Source organism: Saccostrea cucullata, unplaced genomic scaffold, assembly GCF_032062105.1.
Source record: "Saccostrea cucullata isolate Sc308-1 unplaced genomic scaffold, CSIRO_AGI_Scuc_v1 ctg2856, whole genome shotgun sequence".
NCBI classification, from domain to species: Eukaryota; Metazoa; Mollusca; class Bivalvia; order Ostreida; family Ostreidae; genus Saccostrea; species Saccostrea cuccullata.
In genome coordinates this window covers 36,521-62,024 of record NW_026934882.1, presented here as the reverse complement: position 1 = coordinate 62,024, position 25,504 = coordinate 36,521, and the positions used below count along the sequence as shown (strand labels likewise).

At 33.8% G+C, this 25,504-nt stretch overlaps 2 protein-coding genes across 2 annotated transcripts in view; one reads left to right on the top strand and one right to left on the bottom strand.

Moving 5' to 3' along the window:
• The first annotated feature begins 9,031 nt into the window (after positions 1-9,031).
• On the top strand, positions 9,032-22,854 carry LOC134241483 (uncharacterized). Its single transcript, XM_062723521.1, has 5 exons — positions 9,032-9,166; positions 15,893-16,139; positions 16,454-16,593; positions 21,936-22,131; positions 22,314-22,854. Exons 2-4 carry the CDS (start codon positions 15,997-15,999, stop codon positions 21,983-21,985), a joined length of 333 nt encoding a protein of 110 aa, XP_062579505.1. The 5' UTR covers positions 9,032-9,166; positions 15,893-15,996; the 3' UTR covers positions 21,986-22,131; positions 22,314-22,854.
• LOC134241482 (uncharacterized) overlaps positions 22,754-25,504 on the bottom strand; it is a 32,184-nt gene continuing 29,433 nt past the window's right edge. The window contains exon 6 of the mRNA XM_062723519.1: positions 22,754-23,724. The gene's annotated coding sequence lies outside the window, so the exon portion shown is untranslated. The remainder of the gene's footprint in view (positions 23,725-25,504) is intronic.

Here is a 25,504-nt window from a genome sequence, read left to right as displayed (position 1 = left end):
ATTTGACCATGTCATATTGTCTATGCTACTAATAAATCCTTATATTATGAGTTTCAAAGCATTTTATCAAAAATGTAAAAAGTTACGCCTATATCAATTTAATTGGTCATTTCACGTGTTGCACGTGCACGCTCTTGCAAGCACGTGCGCGCAAAATGACCTTTGTTCCGCAAATCTACATAACATGCCTACTGACCCTAAAAAGGTTTTACCTAAGTCGGATGTGTAGTTTAAAGGATCACTCCCGGACAAAAAAGTACCCAGGAAGAAGAAGAAGAAGAAGAAGAAAAATAATAATAACTAGTGCTAATTGTAACGGGGACCGTTACAGATGTTCCCCAAACGCTCCCCAACTCCCTTTTGGTGCCATATTCCCTGGAAGCTTCATTAAATAAGACACACTCGATGCATTTGAGACTTTAACTACGTTTACCCAGAAGTGTACAAAGTTCATTCAAATTTTAGCATTGCACGCGTGCGCATGTGAATGCATGTGTGTAATGACCATATCATCTTGTCTACACAATCTATATATTTTAATATACTAAATATTAAAGTATTTAATCCAAAAGTATTGAAAAAGATGCGCTCATTCAAGTGTTTTTTGGATTTTGCTCATTTCACGTGCACGCACGTGCATACTTGAGCATGGTGACATACCTTCTTGTAGATGTCTGTTACATCTATCTCTGTTCTAAATCCCACCCCGTTTGGTTGAAAACCAAGGGAGTTATAGCTGTTTAAAGTTTCAGCCAATCAGATTGCAGCGCACGTACATGCACGTGTATGCATGTGCATGGTGACCATATTTTCTTGTAGTAAACCAGTATATTTATCTATGTTCCAAATCCCATCCTGTTTGGTTGAAAATCAAAGGAGTTATAGCTATTTAAAGTTTCAGCCAATCAGATTGCAGCGCACGTGCATGCACGTGTTTTCATGATAATTGCTATATATCATGTTGTAGAATATTGTAATGCATGGCTATTATCAAAATTTCAAAGGATTTCATCAAAAAACAAGAAAGATATTGAGACTTTAGTTTCAGCCAATCAGAGCGAAGCGCACGTGCATGCGCGTGAGATCTTGCTATTTTGACCATGTCATATTGTCTATGCTACTAATATATCCTTATGTTATAAGTTTTAAAGCATTTCATCAAAAATTTAAAAAAGTTACACCTATATCAATTAAATCGGTCATTTCACAAGTTGCACGTGCACGCTCTTGCAAGCACGTGCGCGCAAAATGACCTTCGTTCCGCAAATCTACATAACATGTCTACTGACCCTAAAAACATTTCACCTTAGTCGGATGTATAGTTTACGAGATCATTCCCGGACAAAAAAGTACCCAGGAAGAAGAAGAAGAAGAAAAATAATAATAATAAGAAACAGAGTAAAAACAAGATGTTCCCCAACTTCGTTTGGGGAACATAATAAGAAACAGAGTAAAAACAATATGTTCCCCAACTTCGTTTGGGGAACATAATAATAATAATAAGAAACAGAGTAAAAACAATATGTTCCCCAACTTCGTTTGGGGAACATAATAATAATAATAAGAAACAGAGTAAAAACAATATGTTCCCCAACTTCGTTTGGGGAACATAATTATTATTTATATCGTACAGCTTTCTTCTCACCGCGTATGTTTTTCTTATTGTCAATCTCTCACCAGGGGGCGTATTACGCCAACATTATACAAATCATAGGAAGCGCTTTGCTGAAGTTACCGTTGTCGATAGGTACCGTAGCGCCTTGTGGAAGTTTCCAGTTTTGGTTGCAGAAGGATAAGGTTACCATAAAGCGATGTCGATAGGTAGCGCCTTATGGAAGTTTCCGGTTTTTGGAGCCATGCCATAAAGCAATCGGCAATCCTCGGCTGACTCCGGTACGCTCCATTCAAACCTCGGATGTGATAGATGGAGGAATACGCATCAGATCGCTTCATTTCTCCGCCGGAAACTGCCTTGTCACTCATTTCATATTTCGCTCTGTCTAAAAGAAGAAAAGGTTTCTTTATTTGTGTAATTCCTTGCGTTAATTACAACCTTGAATGTTAGTATTATATGTGCGAGGAACGAGTCATCCGAGGAACTCCGATTGTGCCATAAAGCGGTTAGCTAGCTAACCGCTTAAAAAGTATGAATTGGTCTTTTATTATTATTTTTTGATAATTTAAATCCCCCCCCCCCCTCACCATAGGATGTTGTACCAAGTTTGGTTAAATTTGCCGAGTGGTTCTTGAGAGGAAGATGAAAATGTGGACGGACGGACGAAAAGCTAGACAGACGGATGGACAGCTAGACGGACAACGGGTGATCAGATAAGCTCACTTGAACTTTCATCTCATGTGAGCTCAAAAGCAGTTAAAGCACAGAAGGAAAGAGAGACGCATTGATAGAAAAATGTCATGTAAAAGTTGAAGGGCACAAAAATACGTAAATGTAAATTCATCAGAAATCAATTGACGTACAACACCCGATTCGGGTATGTTTGCAGGGCACGGATGCTGTTTGATCAGACACTTTGAAATATAGGAACAATTTTAATTGTCTTTTTTCTTTTTTTTTGGGGGGGGGGGGCAAGTAAATGTAGTTGTGTAAAAGTTAATTACCGACAAAATTTTCTTTTTTTTCAAATCTTATGCGTGAAAAAAAAGAAAACACTTGCTGTGACCTTCAACTCAACATTCCGTTATATCGACGACGTATTGTCAATTAAGTTAACAATGGTAATTTCAATTCCTACGTCGATACGATATATCCTGGTTAGCTTGAGATAAAAGATACCACAGAGTCCGACACTGTTTCATACTTGGATATTTTACTTCAAAAAGACACCAATGGTAATCTAACAACCAAGCTATATGATAAACGTGATGACTTTAACTTTTCTATCGTCAACTTCCCTTACTTATGCAACACCTGCATACGGGGTATATATATACATCTCAGTTGATTCGATACGCAAGAGCATGGATTGCTCTAGGTATGAACAATTTCTAAAACGAGGTAGAGATTATTGACAAGCAAGTTGATGAAACAAGAACATCAGCAGTCTCGTTTAAAGTCATCATTTCGTAATTTCTATGGACTGGTCGATACAATGACTTGTCAGCAAATACAATTTATCATTAAGTCAAATGCTGACTGACGTTTTTCATACCAATTGTTAGTCCATTATTTATACACTGAATTGACGACGGATTTTTTCGTTATTTCCTGATCATGACAAGGAGCACACGGCGGGTGTGACCGGTCGGCAGGGGATGCTCACTCCTCCATGGCACCTGATCCCACCTCTGATGTTTCGGGGGTCCGTGTTTGCTCTGCTCTTACTTTGTATTGTTTTATGGACTCTTATACTGAATACTGTTCGTTATCTCCATATCCTTCTTTCCCCCATTGAAAATGCGGTACACTAAAATTTCATCGAATGGGACATTTCCTAAATATTTCTGACAAACATCCTCCCTGCTATGTGTCTATTCCCCGATGAAACAGTATCATAAAGTTCTAATCATTCCAAAACACATCAGCCTGCAGTCCAAGGGAAGTAATCCTCACGATAAAACCAGCACTACCAAAGATGAAATATACACTGACACTGTAGGCCTACGCTACAGTGTACTTTTACGTTGTCGACAAAATACTTTTTACGTTGTCATTCAAAATTCGCTTTTATTTTTAAAAAAGATAAAAGAAGTGCAAATATTCAAAAATGAAGTAAAAGCCATAAGGTAACAGTAAAGAGTATGGCTGTGTATTGAAGAAAAAATATCGATACAATATCATCATTGGTGTCGGAAGCAAATAGAAAGAGGGGCTTATTGAAAGAGAAAAAATATTTTAACCTGAATAAAAAAAAACAACAAAAAGGGGAAGAAAATAGTATATAGTCCAAATGCGAAAATTCTATTTCAATGGAAAGGGTGAAGGGAGTAGGGTAAGATCAACCTTCTTTCAGTACCATTTTTCCAGAAACCCTTCTACTTACCCTTCTTTGAATTTACTGAAACCTGTGCTTGTTGAAAAATGGGAGGGGGATAAACCATGCCCCTATGTCCAATTCCTTCATTGTGCCCCCTACCCAATCCGAAACCTATTAATATTTTAGATATAACTTTGTAATGTACGGAAGCCCAATAGTGCAAACCAAAAATAAATAAAGAAAAACGAAATTATTAAATAAAGAAAAACGAAATTTTTAAATAAAGAAAAACGAAATAAAAATATAAAGAGAAACAAAATTAATATATAAAGAAAAACGAAATTTTTAAATAAAGTTAAACGAAATTATCAAATAAAGGAAAACGAAATTAATATATTTCCTTATTATATTTATTTTGTTTTTCTTTATATTAATTTCGTTTCTCTTTATTTAATAATTTTTTGTCTACTTTTAATAATTTTGTTTTTCTATATACATTAATTTCGTTTTTCTTTATATATTAATTTTGTTTTTCTTTATTTAATAATTTCGTTTTACTTTATTTATTTTTGGTTTGCACTATTGGGCTTCCGTAGTAATGTGATTATCAGAACATAATTATCTTATCCAGGGTTCTTTTAAGGGGATATCTGATTTTCCTAAATTCTGAGTAAAATGATGAGCCGATAGATTATTTTCCTGAGTATAATGAGTCTGCATATACGATTAGAAGACAATCAAAATATCAGTTTTACCGGTTGCTATACGTTCCAAAGACTAAATGTGACTTGGCAACGTAACCCGTCACCGAGTATTCTCAGTATAAGGGTTCCTATTAATATATTAGAGAATCTGGGGCCTCGATCTGATAAGAACTATTTCCACCTGACACACAAATTCTACTACTGCCGATGAATTTATTCTAACTCTACACTAGCCTAACGTATACCTTTCGTCTTCTGACTTCTCTCTCTCCGAGCAATTCCACTTCAACTGCCAGCTGCCTCGATTTATATACCCTTAAAACATTTTATTTCCGAAGGGATGTCAAGTTATTCCATTCCATTTCATGGGTGTGTTCTATTAGTCTAAGACTATTACGTTTTACTACCCAGACCTCTGAGAACGTGCATCCCGACAAATCAATAAAAATCATAATTTTATCGTTTATTAATTAATTTGTTTATAAATATATTTTTAAAGATCTTATTAAATTAACTATTTGTTGAAATCTGCATTATAAACATGCGAGTCAAGACCAAACTTAAAAATTATCTACATGTTCTTGTAAACAGTGAATTAAATAATGTAATCAAACCCATATTCAGGTTTTTTTCTACGAAAGCCTATTACGATCAATCTAGGGGAAAAAATTAAAAGGCGTTATAACGACTTTCGAAAAGGCCTAATAACGCGAAAAAAGGCGTTATTACGCCTTTCCATTCCAAAAGGCGTTATTACGCCTTTTAAAAAGGCGTTTTTAACGCCTTTCTAAAAGGCAATGTAACGCCTTTCCATTCTAAAAGGCGTTATTACGCCTTCCTAAAAGGCGTTACAACGCCTTTCTAAAAGGCGTTATAACGCCTTTTAGGAAGGTGTTATAACGACTTTTAGGAAGGCGTTATTTCGCCTTTCCAAAAGGCGTTATTACGTTATTACGCCTTTCTTAAAGGCGTTATTACGCCTTTCCAAAAGGGTTATTTTATAACGCATTTTGAATAACCATTATTTTGCATTTAACAGGCCCGTGCTTTTAACCCCCCCCCCCCACACACACACACACACACAACCACCACCCCCACTCTACTGTCAAACTTGGGACTTCTCGGTAAAACTTTGTTTAAATGCAATGATTTGCCACAGTTTTACACACTGCAACAAAATGTTTAGGAACCAAGCACCCAGTAGTTAATTATATTATCTAAACTTTAGCACTGTGGGGGGGGGGGGTTACCCCATTCGCACTCGTATTATTGGCCTACTTGAAAAGGAAATTGGCAAGGCGTTTATTTATGTTAATAAATATATGAAAGATTTAATTAAAACCATCTTTATTGCAATTCTCTATATTCCTGCACATCTCACTGACAACTGTTTGCATTCGTATTAATAGAAGGCAACACTCTTCTTGTGAAGATACGTTATAGGCAGATGTATCTTGGAGCTTTGTATCAAAATTCATGTCATTTGAAGATATTTTTCTTTCTTCTTGGTAAAAAGCAGGCAAACTATTTGCATAGGTATAATGAGCAATTGATATCAATGATCCTTGGTAGAGGTGTGTCAGGTATTAAAGAAGGACTTAGTTGGTTCAAAATTGAAAATATATGACGCATTTAAAAATTTTTTTCCCCCTGGAAATCTAATTGTTATCTGTTTAAATTATTTGTTGAGAAATTAGTCCTATATCAAATTGAGAAATTCATGTTCCAAAGGTAAGCACCCCCTCCCCACCCTAATATGTTTAGTCATGTATTCAACATAAAGACGTAATAACGATTTTTATAAAGGCAAATTAACGGAAATGGAAAGGAGTTATAACGCCTTTTAGAAAGGCGTAATAACGCCTTTTAAAAAGGCGTAATAACACCTTTTGGAATGGAAAGGCGTAATAACGCCTTTTCTATAACGCCTTTTTCGCGTTATTACGCCTTTTCGAAAGGCGTTATAACGCCTTTTAATTTTTTTTCTCTCTAGATTGATCCTGATAGGCTTTCGTATTTTTCTTTTATCTACAACCTGAATAATCTAATTCTTTTTCATTCAATTCGGAGTTTTCTGTCATTATACCCCCCGCTTGAAAAGCGGGAGGGTATATAGTAATCGTTAATTCCGTCCGTCCGTCTGTACGTCCGTCCGTCCGTCTGTTACGCTTTGGGGTACTCATCTCTTATCCGCAACTCCTCTCATACGACTGAATGAAATTTGATGAAACTTTCACAGAATCTTTATTACATATTGCCATTGTGCACCTCCTATTTTACTTTTTGATTCGACACATATTTTGGGTTTCCCAGCCACAGGAAAACATGGACTTTATCACTAGTTATAATCATATGGGAGGCGGGGGTATCATTTAGTGAGCTCTTCGCTCACAGTACCTCTAGTTTCAATCTGAGTTTCATCACTTTATCATTTCAACATCAGTACCCTGATCCTGACCCTTTTAATGTAAATTGTTCATGTTAATCTCTGAGGACCTGAGTCCCATAAGGTCTTATTCTATCAACATGTACACTTAGTGTTTTTGTCCCTTCTTCTTTTCTTATTTTGTAAGTAACATGCATGCTATTTTACAATGATGTATGGACCATACCAGTAATATAAACTTTAGTGAATGATATTCCCAACTTTTCCAAAGTATTTAAGAAAACCCACCTAGCTGTCCCATGTGTACTGGATGTTCTGCAATAATGTTGCCTTGTCCGATTTTTTTATCTGATGTCCACCACCTCCCACCTCCCACCCCAACCCCAACCCCCCAAAAAAAGGGGGGGGCTACATTATTGCAGCTAGATCTGGAATGGTTTGAAATTCTTTAAAACCGTGAGCTAAACACTAACTAAAGAAAAGTGAGGTCAAGGTAAAGGGAAAGGTCACGATAAAAAAAAGTTGATGCAGTTGAATAGTTTTCATCAAAATCCATCAGAAGAGGTTAGAGAAAAATATCTCGAATTGTTTCTTTGTATTGAGCTTTGAACTGAGCTAAATGCAAAGCGGAAGGGAAGGACAGAATGAGGGGAGACGGAAATGACAGACACGATATGCCCTAGCCATTTTTACGGCGGGGCATAAAAATACAGAAAAAAAAAAAAAAAAAACCTAATTCTCTTATATGGCATGTCAAACGTTGCAATATTTGATAATCTTGTGATGTATATTCAAAATCTTGTGATGTATGTTCGAAATCTTGTGATGTATATTCAAAATCTTGTGATGTATATTCAAAATCTTGTGATGTATGTTCGAAATCTTGTGATGTATATTCAAAATCTTGTGATGTATGTTCAAAATCTTGTGATGTATATTCAATATCTTGTGATGTATATTCTAAAACTTGTGATGTATATTCTATAATCTTGTGATGTATGTTCGAAATCTTGTGATGTATATTCTATAATCTTGTGATGTATATTCAATATCTTGTGATGTATGTTCAAAATCTTGTGATGTATATTCAATATCTTGTGATGTATATTCGAAATCTTGTGATGTATATTCGAAATCTTGTGATGTATATTCGAAATCTTGTGATGTATATTCTATAATCTTGTGATGTATGTTCTATAATCTTGTGATGTATGTTCGAAATCTTGTGATGTATATTCGAAATCTTGTGATGTATATTCAATATCTTGTGATGTATATTCAAAATCTTGTGATGTATATTCAATATCTTGTGATGTATATTCGAAATCTTGTGATGTATATTCTATAATCTTGTGATGTATGTTCGAAATCTTGTGATGTATATTCGAAATCTTGTGATGTATGTTCAAAATCTTGTGATGTATATTCAATATCTTGTGATGTATATTCGAAATCTTGTGATGTATATTCTATAATCTTGTGATGTATGTTCGAAATCTTGTGATGTATATTCGAAATCTTGTGATGTATATTCAATATCTTGTGATGTATGTTCAAAATCTTGTGATGTATATTCAATATCTTGTGATGTATATTCGAAATCTTGTGATGTATATTCTATAATCTTGTGATGTATGTTCGAAATCTTGTGATGTATATTCGAAATCTTGTGATGTATGTTCGATAATCTTGTGATGTATATTCGAAATCTTGTGATGTATATTCAATATCTTGTGATGTATATTCGAAATCTTGTGATGCATATTCTATAATCTTGTGATGTATGTTCGAAATCTTGTGATGTATATTCGAAATCTTGTGATGTATGTTCGATAATCTTGTGATGTATATTCGAAATCTTGTGATGTGTGTTCTACAATTCAGTGATGCGTGGCTGGACCGGGAATCGAACCGGGGACCCCTATATCACTAGTCAGGTGCTCTACCTACTGAGCTATCCAGGCCGATATCCACGGGCCTAACCATTACACGTGCAATAAAATTGCATGACGCAACAGAAAAGTAAGGACAATTTTCATTGGTTAGAAATAACGAAAGTAGCCGGAGCGGTCGTAATGCACACATTGACACAACTTCGCAAGCATGAAATTGGCGAATTCAACCTAAAGTCAAAATTATAGGTAATAGAAAAATTGTTTTGGTATCAAGAAGCACTAAGTCAGTCATAACGTGAAAAGTGGGAATCAAGAACATTAATTTGATTTGTTTGAAGGTACATCAAAAACAATTTAGTGGCTTATTCAGTTATTGCTGGACTAAAGGATGTTTTATCCTATTTTTACGTCCTCATATTGTAGTGATGTTGATTACTAGTAATCGGTATGATTTATTCTATATTGGTGCTAGTTAGAATAATCTAACTGTGTCTCGGGACAAACTCTCACCACGCAGGGTTCGAAATTGCATGGCCCATTGCAGCTGCATTGACCGTAGCACTAGTCCAGGGACGACTTTGCAATAAATAAATAAATAAATAAATAACACGACAAATTTTTAGGAGAAGGTGAATGTCAGGAAAAGATTAATTGCTATGCATCATTGAATATTGTCATTCACAAATTTGTCCAATTATTTTCATAGTAAATGTATTGAGCCGGGCTCATTTACAGGATAATGAACAAGGACTGTGGTGACAGTTTGAAATCACGTTCAGACGTTTAGAGAATATGTAATACACACAAAAATATCTCAATGGCATGTATAATATTAAATAGTTTTAAAAATAAAATAAAATATAGCTAGAAATTAACAGCGAAAAATATTTATCACGTATCGTTTTGGGGTAATCCGGTTTTATATACAAACAGAAGTAAATAAACACCGATGCAGCAAGATTAAGGTCAAACGTCTCTGCACTGATGTGTCCTCAGCGGTGAGATTTGCATCAAGTCATTAATGATGTTCCCTGCATTTGTGTTAGCCTGATAGTACAACCTTTATTTATAGAATCAATCTAATTCAAATTAGATGTTAGATCCGCTTGCATACTCGCTACACTAACATCTAACAACATCCCGTTGAGGGTCACGTCAGAGGTCAAATTCTATCAATTAATCAAATCGCAGCTGGCAAAATCATCATATATTGTTGAAGCAAATAAATCTTGAGGCGTTCTGAATTTAACCTCTTACGTGACCCTCAATGGGATGACTTGTTAGATGTTAGTGTGTTGAGTATGCGAGCCGATCTAACATCTAATTTTAATTATATTGTTTATAGAATATGATGCAGACAGGTATACCTGGTGAAAACCTTTCACACCCGTTGAATTACTTTGTAAAATATTAGTCAAAGGAGCCAGGAAAAAATATTAAACAATTTAATATTATGATAAAAATATTCAATTTACTATTTCTTAAGGTGATTTTGTTTTCTCAACAGCGGCTGGTCACGTACCATACTTTTACTCGTAAACTCAATTTGGCGGTGAAGAAGCAGCATTTTCTGTTGCTCACCGTCGCTATAGCTGAGCATTGCTCTACGAGCAATGTGCCCGGCTAAAAATCATAATATTTGTAATGATATATCATATTCTAGACTTGACATACAATAAACAATGATAAAAATTATGGTCGCATATCTGCAGTGATTTTCTTTGATCTTTCTGTGGTGATAATTTATCCCATATCACATGTGTGATAATACTTTCCAAACATGTTTCAAAGTTTTTACACTCTTTATCATACAGTTTTAAAGGACAGTTTTATGAGCTCATAAGTATATTAAATGGTTAATTTATCAAAACCTGCATTTAAAAATTCAGAAGTCTTAAGTTAAACCAAATTGTCCAGGGTATTCTTAGTAAGGTATGTCAAAGGTCATGGTTAAGTGACTTTGTAAGGCTGGTATTTTTTCTTTAGTTTTATGGCAATCAGTGCACATGGTAAATATCATAAAATTACCCCTTAAAGGTCTTAATTATGCAAGGAGATAGCCAATCAAAATGAACAAATGTAGTTCTATGTATGATGTATATAGAGACAATAATATTTCTTTTCTTTTTTCATGAACTTTACGTAGGTCTACAGTTTTAATGTTGGACTCATGCACTAGGAATATCATATCAGCAGAATTGTGCCACTGAATCAAAGGGAACTCTTTTTTTTTTAGGTACGCATGATCGATGTAACTTCCTTGATGGTGTGTTGGCTGTTTGCCCATGTGTATTTCGGGGTATAGGTATGTTTAGTCTCAATTTTCTTTCTTAAAAGCTGCATAAGGGGTATATTTTTTCTGATCTCAAATTTTGTCTAAGCATTAATCTTTTTTCTCATTTATGAATTATCTGCTGAGAGTCTAGTTAATTAATTTATTTAATTAAAGCTATATAGTAACATATAGTGAAATTATATCCTTGTGTGAGACCTAAAGAAAATCAGGTTACTCATTTTTATGACAATTTCTTTGATTTCAGGAGTAGCCTCCCCTTTTAAAGATCCAAAATGGTGATTTTACAGTGCGGCATGCAGTCTGTCATCAACGAAGAGTTTTGACACCTGTAATACCCATATTTCTACCATTCACCTCTGTAACCTTTGTTGAGTTCATCAGACTGGTAAGAAAAACAATATTGTTAATTGAAATAATTTTATCAAGATAAATAAAATAATTAATGAAAAAAAAATTACATGAACAGACTCCCTCATATAAGAAAATGTCACATTTTACACATTGCAATTATACATCATTTACATATCCACATTTTCCCCATTTACACATGCAGTTGAATAGATTTAGTGCTTAATAATACATAGCAACAATTATTACATGAATCCTAAGACAATTCACAAAATACATGAATGCATTAAACTGTGAAATACAGATTTCGTACATTTAATTAAAATGCACAACATCAGTACCCCCCCCCCCCTTCACAATCTAATAACTTTCTTTTTAATTCAAAGTCACTAGGCAACACTAAAGATTTCCACTTATTGCTTTTCAGTCCAAGACAGGAAGTTGAGGAATAAAGTTGACAGGACATCCTGAACTGTCCTTGCTACCAGCTTATGAGGGAACCAGCTGCAGTGGACAAAGTACGTTACATCATAGGATAATAGGTAAGTCTCCGGAGTAGTGTTTGTAGCAATTCTCGTACTTGGTCCTGCATCGAAGATTCAGGACTATTGATATTTATCTCTGCATGGTTTGGTTCCCTTAGCAAAAACAAATGCTATATTTGCATTGATTTTTGATTTTATTTGTCTTGAAAATACATTGAACATTGGTTATGCATTTATTTTTGATTGAATCCAATTCAAAAATCTTCAGACCATTGATTTTGGAATGATTGAAATTTGATTTTTTCAATAAATGTTGTTTCAATGCATTTATTTTGCATTTATTTTGAATTTATATGATGTCATACCAATAACAAATTACACATGAAGTGATCTCTTTGGTAAATCCATGATTGAATTTGTATTTATTTTCTGAAGCATTGATTCAGAAATAAATGGTAGCTTTATCAGTTGTGTATATTGCTGGTTATATTAGTGCTGACCAGCTGTAAACATATCCAGGGAGAGGCTGATAAAAATCACGTGATTACTCTACGTCACTTTATCAGCCATTTCAAATTCTGCTGGCGCTGCATCCAGACAAGCTAGAAGCCATGATGTACTTTGATGGAAATGATCAACATTTTGTTGTGTTCTTCCCTGTGGACTAAACTATTCATATTATGGCAAAAAGTTGTGTAGAATCTAAGAATGATGAAGACAGCTAGTGTTGTTTTGTGACAGACAAGTGATATTGAAGGTGATGAAAAGATGGTGCTGTTGAAGTAGATGCCATACAAATAATGGATACATTGTTTTCTCAGGAAGTAAGTTATTTCTTTTTTTCTCAAAATTTATTCTTAATCACTGTTTATGGCATTATTTTACCCATCATTACACATTCTGTGGAATTTCAGAGAGGGGGAACATGCCAAGTATTAAATTTCACTCTCCAAGGAAGTCTTATGTAAACAAAGATCGGGGCTTAATTTCCATCACATGCTTTCTGATCAAATTAAGTTAATCTATGCTCTTTGTTTAAGCAACACTGCTGGTGTCCACTGCTGAGCAGATAGTGTAACTATAAACTAATTAGTCTACACTACAGAATTACTAATTATGCACCAAACCTCGAAACACCATGCAGCCTTGACTCTCATTTCTTTTTTATTTAAAAGATTCATTTATTTATCAAATGATAAATATCTTCAATGGGTTTTTTTTCAGAGTATGTACATGCTCCAAGTGCAAAAATTTGAAGTTAGATCCAAGCTGTGCCACCGATAATGTTCAATAGATTTAAAGCAGTCTATAGTTAAATGGAAAAAAAAGATTTAACTAATGCAGTTCCACAAAAACTACCAATAACAGTCCAGAAAGTGAGAAACTTATTTGCCGAGTAACATAGAAATGGAATTCAAGGAAGTGTACTTCAAATTGTGCCTTTGTGATATGTGATTAATGTATGGAACTATACTGTTATTGTGTCAGTGATTTTTGGGTTTTATTCATGTCTCACACACATTCAAGTGTAACATTTAATATAATAGGAAGTTAGTAATTCATTTACTTGAATTTATAACTGTACTGGTGAATTTTTAAGATAAGTATTCAAAATTTTGGTAAAGATACATGTGATGGATTATTAGTAATAATGTTTGCATTGAGCATGATGCTGGATATTGTTTGTTACCATATGTATTTATTCTATGTTACTTCTCAAGTTTCATATCATCACTTAAATGTTTTTATATGTATTACTTTAACATTTTTCTGTGATGTCACAATAATGCTAAGTGACATCAAATAAATGCTTCATACTGTATTTCATTTGTTTTGCATTGATTTTGCATTTTTCTGTGATGTCAAATTAATCCTTCATCTCATTTACATATTTCGCAAAAATCCAGCCATTTTCAATCAAAAGTCAATGCAAAATAAATCAAAATCCAATGTTCAATGCTATTTCAATGCTTTTTTCCCATACAATTTAGCAAGAAGGCACAGTTGATTTCTTTGCAAATCAAAAAACAATGAAAATCCAATGCTCAGAAAACAACTACAAAATAAATCAAAATTCAATCAATTTGATTTTGCTAAGGGTTCTTCCCAGAAACATGTTACTGGTGGTGGTCCCTATATTCTTCTGGCTTTTGTGGTGAGGAATGTTTCATTTCTAGCTCTTTTCTGATCACATTTTGTCTATCTAGCTGTTTGTCTGTCTGTCTGTCCATCTGTCTGTCTGTAAACTTTTCATATTTTCGACTTCTTCTCTAGAACCCATGGACCAATTTCAACCAAACTTGCCACAAAGCATCCTTGGGTGAAGGGGATTCAAGTTTGTTCAAATAAAGGGCCACACCCTCATTCAAGGGGAGATAATTGGGAATTAATGAAAATTTGATGGTATGTTTTAAAAATCTTGTTTTCAAGAACCACTGTGCCAGGAAAAATGAAACTTATGGAGAAACATCCTCAGGTAGTGTAGATTTAAATTTGTTCAAATCATGACCCCCAGGGGTAGGGCGGAGCCACAATGGCTGACCAAAGTTTAACATAAAAATATATAGGAAAATTCTTTAAAAATCTTCTTCTCAAGAATGACAAAGCCATAATTGATCCTATTTATATGGAAGCATCCTCAGGTAGTGTCAATTCAAGTTTGTTCAAATCATAACCCCCGGGGTAGGGCGGGGCCACAATGGAAGATCAAAGTTTTACATAGAAATATAAAGGAAAAATCTTTAAAAATCTTTTTCTCAAGAACAGCAAAACCCTGATTGATCATATTTATATGGAAGCATCCTTAGGTAGTGTAGATTCAAGTTTGTTCAAATCATGTTCCCCGGGGGTAGGACGGGGCCACAAAGGATGATCAAATTTTATATAGAAATATATAGGAAAATTCTTTAAAAATAACCTTCTCAAGAAAAGCAAAGCCATGATTGGTCAAGGGACTACTTTTGGATTTAAACTTTTCAATAAAAAACCAATTTTTACTTTTTCCTAGCCACAGTGCTCAGGTGAGCGATGTGGCCCATGGGCCTCTTGGTTTTTTTTTTTTTTTTAAAATGATCAATCATTAAATATAAATAAATCAGTTGTTAAAAAATTTGCTTCATATTTGAAGTGCTTTAAACCGACCCTTTGATGAAAGTGACCAGTGTTTTTTGCACCTTGGAAGGTTTATTGGTAAAATATAAGAAGGAAGTTATGATTTTGGTGTCACTATTGTTGTTATTTAAGTTTGATTTGATTTTTATATTACGAGTATTATGAAACTGTTATTTTGTTACTGAACGATGGTTAATTTTAATTGTGAACAAATGTACAAAGATGAGGAGTATAATATAGTTGGCTATGTATATTGCCCAATTTTTGAACATATTATGTAATAAATATTAATAACAACCTTTGAATAATTGGAAAGACAATATTATAAATATGATAGCATTTTTGTACATGAGCATACATTTTTGAAAGGAAAAATAAATTATTCAATTGCATTAAAAAAAATATTTTGTTTCATATTCTTGCGAATTATCAGATCATTCTTCTATTATTTAAATACTCTGTCATTATGAAACCTTGTTAATAATTAAGTAAATATTAATTGTACATTTGCACCAATTTTTACATGTTTGTGCAAAATTATATACAGGAACAATTCTGAACAAATATATGCAAGTGAGTTGTAAATTTGATATGTAATGCATACATTACAAAAACCCATGACAGTGTTCACTAAAATGAAATGTATGGACTCTTATATAAATACTTGGTATATGTGATATGGATATTATGGATGATATTTTTGAGAATGACACAAGTAATGAAATTTTTCAGCATTGAATTGGATTCTTGAACCAGAGCCATGTGAACCTGGTCCACCTGTACCTCTCATTGAAGACCTGTTAACATCACCAGAGTATGTTCATTCTGATACCCCTATGGTATGGTTACAGCATGCATTATCCCTGAATCCATTAAAAGAGCTGCATTGGCAACGAAACAACCCAATGTGGTCGATTGTAAGGAAATATAGCATATCAGCTTCCAACTTTGGTGCAGTTCTCAGTTCTAAGCAAAGGCGGTAAGACGTGTGATTAAATTTTTGCGAAAAAGACTTTTAAAATTACAGTCAAACTTTGTTATCTCAAACCCATTATCTCATATTTCATGGATATGTCACAGTAATTTTGAAGTCCAAACCATTTATAAAAGACTGGGACATTTTATTCTTGATAACTATTTATGTGTTATTCTTGAATCCACGGATATTTCCAACATTTTTCTTGGTCTCATTGAGTTTGAGATAATGAGGTTCGACTGTAATGACTAGATATTTGTACATAAAGATGCAGGAAATATAAGATTAATAACCAAAAATCATATTTTCTTCTCCAGATTGACATTGTCACTGAAGAAACAGCTGATGTCGGCTTACAATCTGGAGTCCATCAAGGCTGTTGCATGGGGTATCACTCATGAAGATGATGCTTTGAGAAAGTATGAAAAGGACTTAGATGCAGCTGTAGAGCAGTCAGGTATACAGCACAAAATAATATTCCTTCAATCTCTGACATGTTAAGAGCCATTCTCTGTAATGATTTGAAATTTTATATAGGAGCTGTGGCACGCATAGTCTCAGAATTTCTCCAAACTCTATACGATAAAAGTCTTTGATACCCTAAACTGAAATCAGGCAAAAATTGGTTGCTATGTTTTATAGTTACCATGGCAACATGTCTTAAAGTTCGAAAAATGGCATTTTTTAACATGTTTAGAGCCCCATAGTTAACATTTGCGGCAAAGCAAACAATTGGCAATGACTGTTTCCAAAAGTTGAAGGTCAGATGTCTCAAATGCATGATAAACATGTTTGGTAAATCAACTATTACATGCGTTACTATGGTAACAAAGTATTCAAAAGTAAAAAAAAATATTCATTGAATTTTATAAAGTCATACACGTAAAAATAAAAAGCAATTATAGGATGAAATGTGACCAAATAATAGAAAAAAGAGCCTTTAAACATATACCAAGAACAAAATATGATATTTCATTTTGGTTGGCAATGGTTGCCAAGGTTTTTATACCACAGAGAGCCTTCAAAGTAACTCTCTGTATGTTTAAATCTGATCCTATCTTTTAATCAAAGTACTGTGAGTACTGAAAGACGGTGGCATGAATGATTTTGTTTGTTTAACAATTAACACCCCTTTTGAGAATAAAATTTTTTAGCAGTGAAGGATATTTTTCTGACTAGCAATTACTGCGACACAGGATCTCAATCGGAATTAAGGGCCCATATCCATGTCACGCAGTAGGAGTCGAATCCGCGGCGTAAGGATTGACTTCTTCAGGTCCGTGAGTCCAAAGCAAACCCGCTACGTCAAATGGCGACTGGCAGTATATAAGAAAAAATGTTTTAAGATTTTGTAAAATTATATTGAAATTATACATGTTTATTTCAATTTTTCACAATATATCTACAGGCCTGCATTTTAATATATAAATTTATATTTTTTGTACAAAAAAGTAAAGTGTTATGAATTCTCACTGTTATCTAAAATTGTAAATTACTATCTTCTTACAATTTTCATCAAAAAAAACATAGCAAATTTCAAATAGGTATATGCATAAATAAACAATTGCAAATTATAAAATTTCATTTAATGTGTTGTGTCGCTTTACGACACACGGATGATAATGTCAAAACGTATTGGCTGTCAATATTGACAGCGCCTTCCGCTATTCCTGTAGACATTTGTTCTACCCTTGGATTTGATTACATGTAAAACGATTTCGCTTAGAAAACTCCCATTTCTCTAGTACACTAAAGAGGAAAAAACTCGACTGCTTTCCAGTGCGTAGTATCGTCATCGAACGCCGCCGTTTTTCGTGTGTTGGATTTACCACCTTCCCATTTCGGATGCTTGATAAACTGATAAATTGATAAAATTATTAAGCAAATGTCCTTAAATTTTCCAGAAGACGACACAATAGTTAAGGGAATAAAAAATAGGATAATGTTAACCAAAATCTATTTAATACTTTTATTTCGAAACAATACTCATGTATTATTTTTAAAAACGTTTTTTTTTAATCGTGCGTAAGTACATTAAAGCATGTTAATGAAGAATTAATTTTTTGTCTATATTTTATCAAACGAATTCAGATACACTAAAATATGATAAATAAATACTTTTCATCTTGCAGTGCCTACTATTTTTCGAGAAAAACGCTTTGTACACGGCAACCCTCGTATACTGCTCGAAAAAAACAAAAACGGAATAACAAAATATTTTTCTGTCTCTATTTTCCGTCGTCTCAAGTCACGATCGGAGTCTGTATATATGCGCATGGAACTTTCTCCAGAATGGGAGAGGATCGTACATTTTGGCTAGGGTTTGCGATTATGGTATTTCTCATGCATAATATTCTAACAATTATGCAATAACCCTGCGAATCATTGCACAATACATATTTACTGCTATGTGAACACACCAGCCCACTAAAATCGCATAAAATCTTAATACTAGTATTATTTCATGCACATTATTTGAATACCTTTTTCGTACACACTTTAAAGGGTAAATTTATTAGAGGCACGTTAGAGTTTCTAAATAGGAATTAAATATATGGGTAAATTGTCCGTTGTAATTATAGCTTTGACAAATTTTTATCCGTTCAGTCGTTTTTGTGTCCGAGATAATCAGACAAAGTCTTATTTTTAAAAACTAGAATGGTAGTAAACTTAGCAAATTTTATGGCATCATATACCTCCAACAACCGTTTTATTAACTGATTAAGATGTAGTGATCTTTTTTCTTCTTTCCTAAAATACATATATTCGTTTAATAATATAGCATTGTTAACAGATATGAGAAATTCAAACAAAAAGACTTTGTTAAATTACAATAAACTATTCAAGTTTTATTGTAAAAAAAAAATTTCACAAAGCATGCAGTATTTAAGAAACAGTCGTGTGTTGTTTCAAGTAGCAATTACTAGTAATAATGACTAGTATTTGATTTCGGAGTTAGATAGTGAAACAATCATACATTTAAATCTTCAAATATTTTTCAACAATTAATTGTTAATTTTAAAGAAACACAATGTGCGTACGAAACTGACTTTTTCGAAATTGTGAGAAAAAATGAAAAAAAAATTGTACGAATTGACATCTGTAGTTTGCATACGAATCTAGGAGTCGGTTGGTGTACGATCGAGTTAGTTTAGTTCGGCGTAACTCAATGAATATTCATGAGGCGAGAAATATTGATAACGGCAAATATCAGGACTTAAGACTTTGTATCCATCAACGAAATGTCTTTGAAATAACTTGAAAGTATTTGTTAACTATGTACATTTTATTTTCAAACATCGAAATAAGTCTACTTTCATTATTTTGACTCTGCAAAAATCGCCGCTAGGGTCCCTGTGTGTTTACACAGACCAGCAGCAATAGCCTGTGGCTATAAATAGCCACCGTCTAAAAAAGCACATTTCCTCATAACTAATGATCAATTTTACAAGATGTTGGTGTGCTCCAAATTTTCCCATTTGAAAAAATTCAGATTAGATTCTTTAAATAGAGCGTTGCTATGGAAATAAGCAGAAAATATATGCTTAAAAACCTGAAAAATATTTTGTTTCCTTGGATACGTACCCTTAAATGTAGATTCCCAAAACTTTTGTGATTGATATTTATCAACAGCTAACTTGACTTTTAATTTTGACGATCATCCAATCTCTAAGTGGATGCAAGAAGTTGGCACACAGGGTTTCATATTGATATAAAGTTCACAAAATCGAACATTTTCCCTTCTTGGTAACCATAGCAACAGTGTTGTTTTCTTCATAAAATTTTATCAATATATGATATTCAACTTATGTTCTAACAGATAAGTACTATTCAAGCTAAGTCCTTTAATTTGTTTCTTGGTTAAATGGCAATTTAATTCTTAATGCAGCGAAAAATAATTCACTTTTAAGCACTGGTACTTTGTTTCCATGGTAACACTGCAAAGTAGCAATTGTACCCAATTTTTCTTATGGTTTTGGTGTTGCAAGGTCCTAAGGATGCATATTTGCCAGTCTTGAATTTTCATGTTTTTCCTCAAGACAGTAGCATTAACCCAATCTCAGTTACTGGTTTTGCATGGTTACACTGTGTTACCATGGCAACCATAAAAGTTATTTATAGAATAATATTGCTTATACTTAAATACTTAAGGTCAAACATTTTCATTGTTTTTCTTAAGTCGTTGATTGATTTTGAGCATGTAACACCTACCATTAATGAATACGGAGTGTTTTTCAGCATATTTCAGCATTTTAAATGTATTCCAAATGTACCCTTGGTTACCACTTACGTAGAGATATATTCTAAACAGTTTCTTTACAGTATAAGTGACATCATGGTGTCATGTTTTTGTGAGAATGGTTTGTTTGCTTTTTCTAGTTTTTATTAAGCCACAGTCAAGATTTAAAGTGGCTGAAAATCTCGATTTTTCAAACTTTTCCGGCTGTTGCCATAGCAACCGAGACACATAGCAACGAAATTTTGTTTGATATTTGTTTCTGGTGTCAAGTACTAAGCATGGGTGAAGTTTCATCAAAATCGGTGACCATGCGTGGCAATGAAGTTTAAGTGGTTACAGAGAATGGCTATTAACATTCATTGTGTCAAAACAAATAACAGGACTTATCCTGGTGACAAACAGAAATCAATTACTGAAGTCTAATTGTAAAAAAAAACTAGAAATATGTCCATAGGACGTGAATGCCCCGCCGAGGATATATTAGTAAAGCAACATGAAATTTGTACATGTATAAAATTTGATCAGTTTGGTTCAGGCAGGGCTTATAGTTAGTTGGGAATAAAAATGTAGGTCCAGCATCCAAAGCAAGTCTGGTAGTGTCCATCCCTAGATGCATCATCCACGCAAGTTTGGTTCAGGTAGGGTTTATAGTTACTTGGGAATGAAAATATAGGTCAGATCCAGCATCCGAAGCAAGTCTGGTAGTGTCCATCCCTAGCTGCATCATCCATGCAAGTTTGGTTTAGGTAGGGCTTATAGTTACTTGGGAATGAAAATGTAAGTCAGATCCAGCATCGAAGCAAGTCCGGTAGTGTCCATCCCTAGATGCATCATCCATGCAAGTTTGGTCTAAGTAGGGCTGATAGTTCCTTAGGAATAAATCTGCTCCAAAAACTTCAACCTGGTCACTCATCTGGAAAATGTAGGTCAGATCCAGCATCCGAAGCAAGTCTGGTAGTGTCCATCCTTAGATGCATCATCCAAGCAAGTTTGGTCTAAGTAGGGCTTATAGTTCCTTAAGAATGGACCTGCTCCAAAAACTTTAATTTGGTCACTCATCTGGAAAATGTAGGTCAGATCCAGCATCCGAAGCATGTCCGGTAGTGTTCATCTCTAGATGCATCATCTATGCAAGTTTGTATCAACATGTAAAGTTTGATAACACCATCTTGAATGGTATGTTTAAAACTGAGCTAAACACTATTTAAGAAAAGTCAGGTCAAGGTCAAAAAATGTTAATGCAGTTGCATAGCTCTCATCAATATCTATCAGCATATGAAGTTTGATGAAAATATCTTGGATAGTTTCTTTGAAACTTAGCTTTGAACAGAGCTAAACACAAAGTGGGACGGAAGGACGGAAGACGGACATGACAAACACTATATGCCCCGGCCATATTCATGGCGGGGCATAAATATTCAGTTACCAACATATTCCAGAAAATTTGCTTTTTGAAGTGGAAGGATTATAAAAGCTCTACTTAGACTTTGTTTGCATTACAAAATCAATTGTATTATGGTTTGTTTGCATTCAGTAGTATTATAATTTTTTCTGAAAAGGATATGGTTGCATGAATCCGGAGTGTTGGGAGCTTCACCTGATGGCTTAGTTGTTCGACCACCAACATGCAGTGTATTTTATCAAACTCCAGAAGCCAAAGACGCCATTCCTAATATTGTAGAGGTGAAGTGTCCATATACAGCATCGTCTTCAACAGTAGCAGATGGGGCACAAAATTTGAAGGATTTTTCATAGGTAAATAACATTAAAAATCTGTATTGTCCAGTACTTTGAAATTAAAAATCTTGGTGAGTAAATGATTTCAAAACATGTATTAATTTACAAGTGCAGCTGTTCAATATGGTATGAAGATATTGAAAAAGGAGGGGATATGTACTGGTATAACACAACTTAAGTGTTTTTTGATTTTTTTTTAGATCTTAAACAAGATACCCTGTGCCTGAAAACCAGTCACCCATACTATCATCAAATTCAAGGCCAGCTACACATATGTAACAAAACATTCTGCGACTTAATTGTGTGGACAAGAGTAGACTGCATTGTGATTAGAATAGTAAAAGACATTGAATGGAGAGCAAATGTTCCAAAGCTGATAGATTTCTACATTAACATTTTCATACCAGCACTGATGGAAAACTGAGTTCTGGTTTGAACTTCTTGACACTTAGTTTTGTACCTCTAGAATTTTCTAACAATGGAAAATGGGTAATCATGTTAAATGTGTTGAATGTTCCTAAGTCTCATAAATGTATGATATGATATGTCACAATCCATCATAAAACTTCTGGCTTATAAGACTATTTTAAATAGCAATGATGATTAATAAAATCTATGTACTACATAAAAAAAGAATATCAAAATTTAGAATCATTTTATTAATGAATTGAAGATGTTATTCTCAAAGTGAAAATGTAACATTTTGGTCTTTCTTAATAGATAAATTGTTGAAAACATGAATTTGTTGAGTTGTGCTTTAAAGGTAAATATACTTTAAACTAGAGATTTAAAATTAGAAGTAAACCCTCTTCCAAATTATATTGTCAAATGAAGAATGGAATTGCCAAACATTCTTGTAATAAATCCATGCTAACAAAAGGGATTTTCATTTTCTGAAGTATATGTATTACAACATACTACAAAGTTAACAAATATAACCATTGACATTGATAACAAATCAAAATTTGCTTATCCCTTGCACTTTGGTATGAATATCTTCACTGTTTAGTGTATACTGTCACACGCCAATGCAAATTTATAATAAGTACATGTATCTTTAAGTAATTTCTTTCAAAAGTGGAGCTTGCAAGTTTACAAGACAAGAACAGAGTTGAAATATTTTTGTTGAGATTGGTCTGTAAGTAGATGGTATGTGACGGAGAATCTCGTAATTCTTTATCCTCTCGTTGGCTCTTTCCACATGAATAAGTGCTTTAGCAATCTTGTAACACAGTGCTGCTTCTTGTATGGTAAACTGGCCTCGTGTCGATAAAAGAGCTTTTATAATTAAGCAGACACCCTGGGGCAACTGGTCATGAATGGTGAAACCTTTGACCACCAAAATAAGGTCTCCAGCTTTGAACTTTCGTAAAACTTGGCTGTGACGTACAATAGCTACATCAGAAGTAGAACCTGGGTACAGTATGGAGCAAAATGTAAGTGCACCATTTGGAGGCACGCAAGTTACTGCTTTAAAAGTATGGCAACTTTTGTACATACTGTAGGCCATGGCCTGATTATCCATATGTGTTGGGATGTCCTGGATTGTTTCAATTGCATCCATGGATGCTCTAGCAGAGGAAAAATCCTCAAAAGATTTTGGCAGAGACCCTGAAAAAAAGTTGGAAACAAATTAATTTGATTATTTGTAATTGTGTAAAAAAATTGTGTTACAGTCAATCTTTCAAGAATACAATAAATTTAACTGCATTAAATTTTTGCAAGTCATTATGATAAATTTTAAAACAAACCTTTGCATTTAAGCTGACTTGGAAAACATTCTACGCTACATTCTACACTACGCCATCAGACAGCATCTTGTATAGGGAAAAGTCCACTAATTATTTTCCCATAGAACTCCATACAAACCTTCTCAGTACTTTACTATGACAATTTCAGAAAAATCTTTAGCATCATTTCAAACTTTGTTCTAAGCCCTAACAAAAAATACTGAAAAAAATACATGGTCCCATGGCATTTATAGGTCAAAATTGCAGTTATTTTCAACTTTTAGAGATTCGCAGTAAAGAACACGCGGCATAAAAAATCAACCCCCACTCCTAAAATCTTCCCTGGCATTTCTATAGTTTCTGTAATATTCCCTCATCCCATCATTTATTTCAAAGGTCATTAATTTTACTTTAAAATGAAAACAATTAAATACCTGATTTCAGCCAATGGCGTAACGCCTACCCATTCAGTATTCGGTTTAATGTTCCATAACAAACAAAGCCATGTGTGCATCCGGGGATTTGGTGCTCTCATTCCTATACTTACATACTTACCTGTCCCAGAATTAGTCAATTGTGGTAATTTCAAAGACTATACACCTACCTGTGAACATGTATGAAATTTGAGTCCTGTGACTTCAGTGTATTGGATACTGTGACCATCTCAAATGATGACACCTTACTGCTACCAGCACAATTCAAAGGAGTGAATGACGTCTGGGCCGGTGATGATATTTGGATATATTGGTGACTGTGAGAAATAAAATATTTGTACAATGAATTGTTTTTGTGCTTTAATGTTAATAAAGTGATATTAAGTCAAAATTGAGTCAATAATTTCATAAGGGTGGATTCTACCCAGAATTAGGTAAAAAGCTCCAAAATTGGATAAATCGTAGTTAATTAAGCAAAATTCAAAGGTTTTAAAAAGACTGATATAGAATTTTTTTATGCTTATGCAAAGGATATTATTTAAGACTCTGATATACTAATTGATTCTTATCTAATCCCTCCTATTGCTCAAGTATGTACAAAAAAGTTTCCCCACCCCCCAGTGAAAAACGCTTAAAGAAATAGCAGGTGCCCCCTTTTATTTTTGTTTACAATTAATTTAGACAAGTTTAAATCAATCCTTTTGATAACAAATCAAAGTTCAATGTCTGTAGTCTTATACTTTACAATCAGAAGCTACTTTTTGAATTTTATTCTAAGAAAAGGAGAATTTAAATAATTTTTTTTAAAAATTAAAGAAAAGCAAAAACTGACTTCAAACCCCAAAATGTACTATACAATAAGAGGCTGGAAAGTTAATAAATAAAAAATTTACCTGCAATGTACAGAAAACTGTCCGACAAAATACATCGGGTGGGTAGGGAGTCTCCATTTTCTTCTTATATAGAGAAAATGCCCCTGCTGATCAGAGACCTAACACTCCCAAATAATAACAAAATATGTTAACATAACAGTCAATCTAAGATGTTCATCCCTCAATGGCAACAAGTTTTTATTACAGTAACTGAAATTGTTAGGAAATAGGAAATCACAATTGGAATTCCTTTAAATGTACCTTCTCTTTGTTGTATTTAATATCGTGGATTGATATTGGCTTCCTTTTACTAGACTCTATTTTTAGGGCAAGCAATTCCTTTTCCAGTTGTATT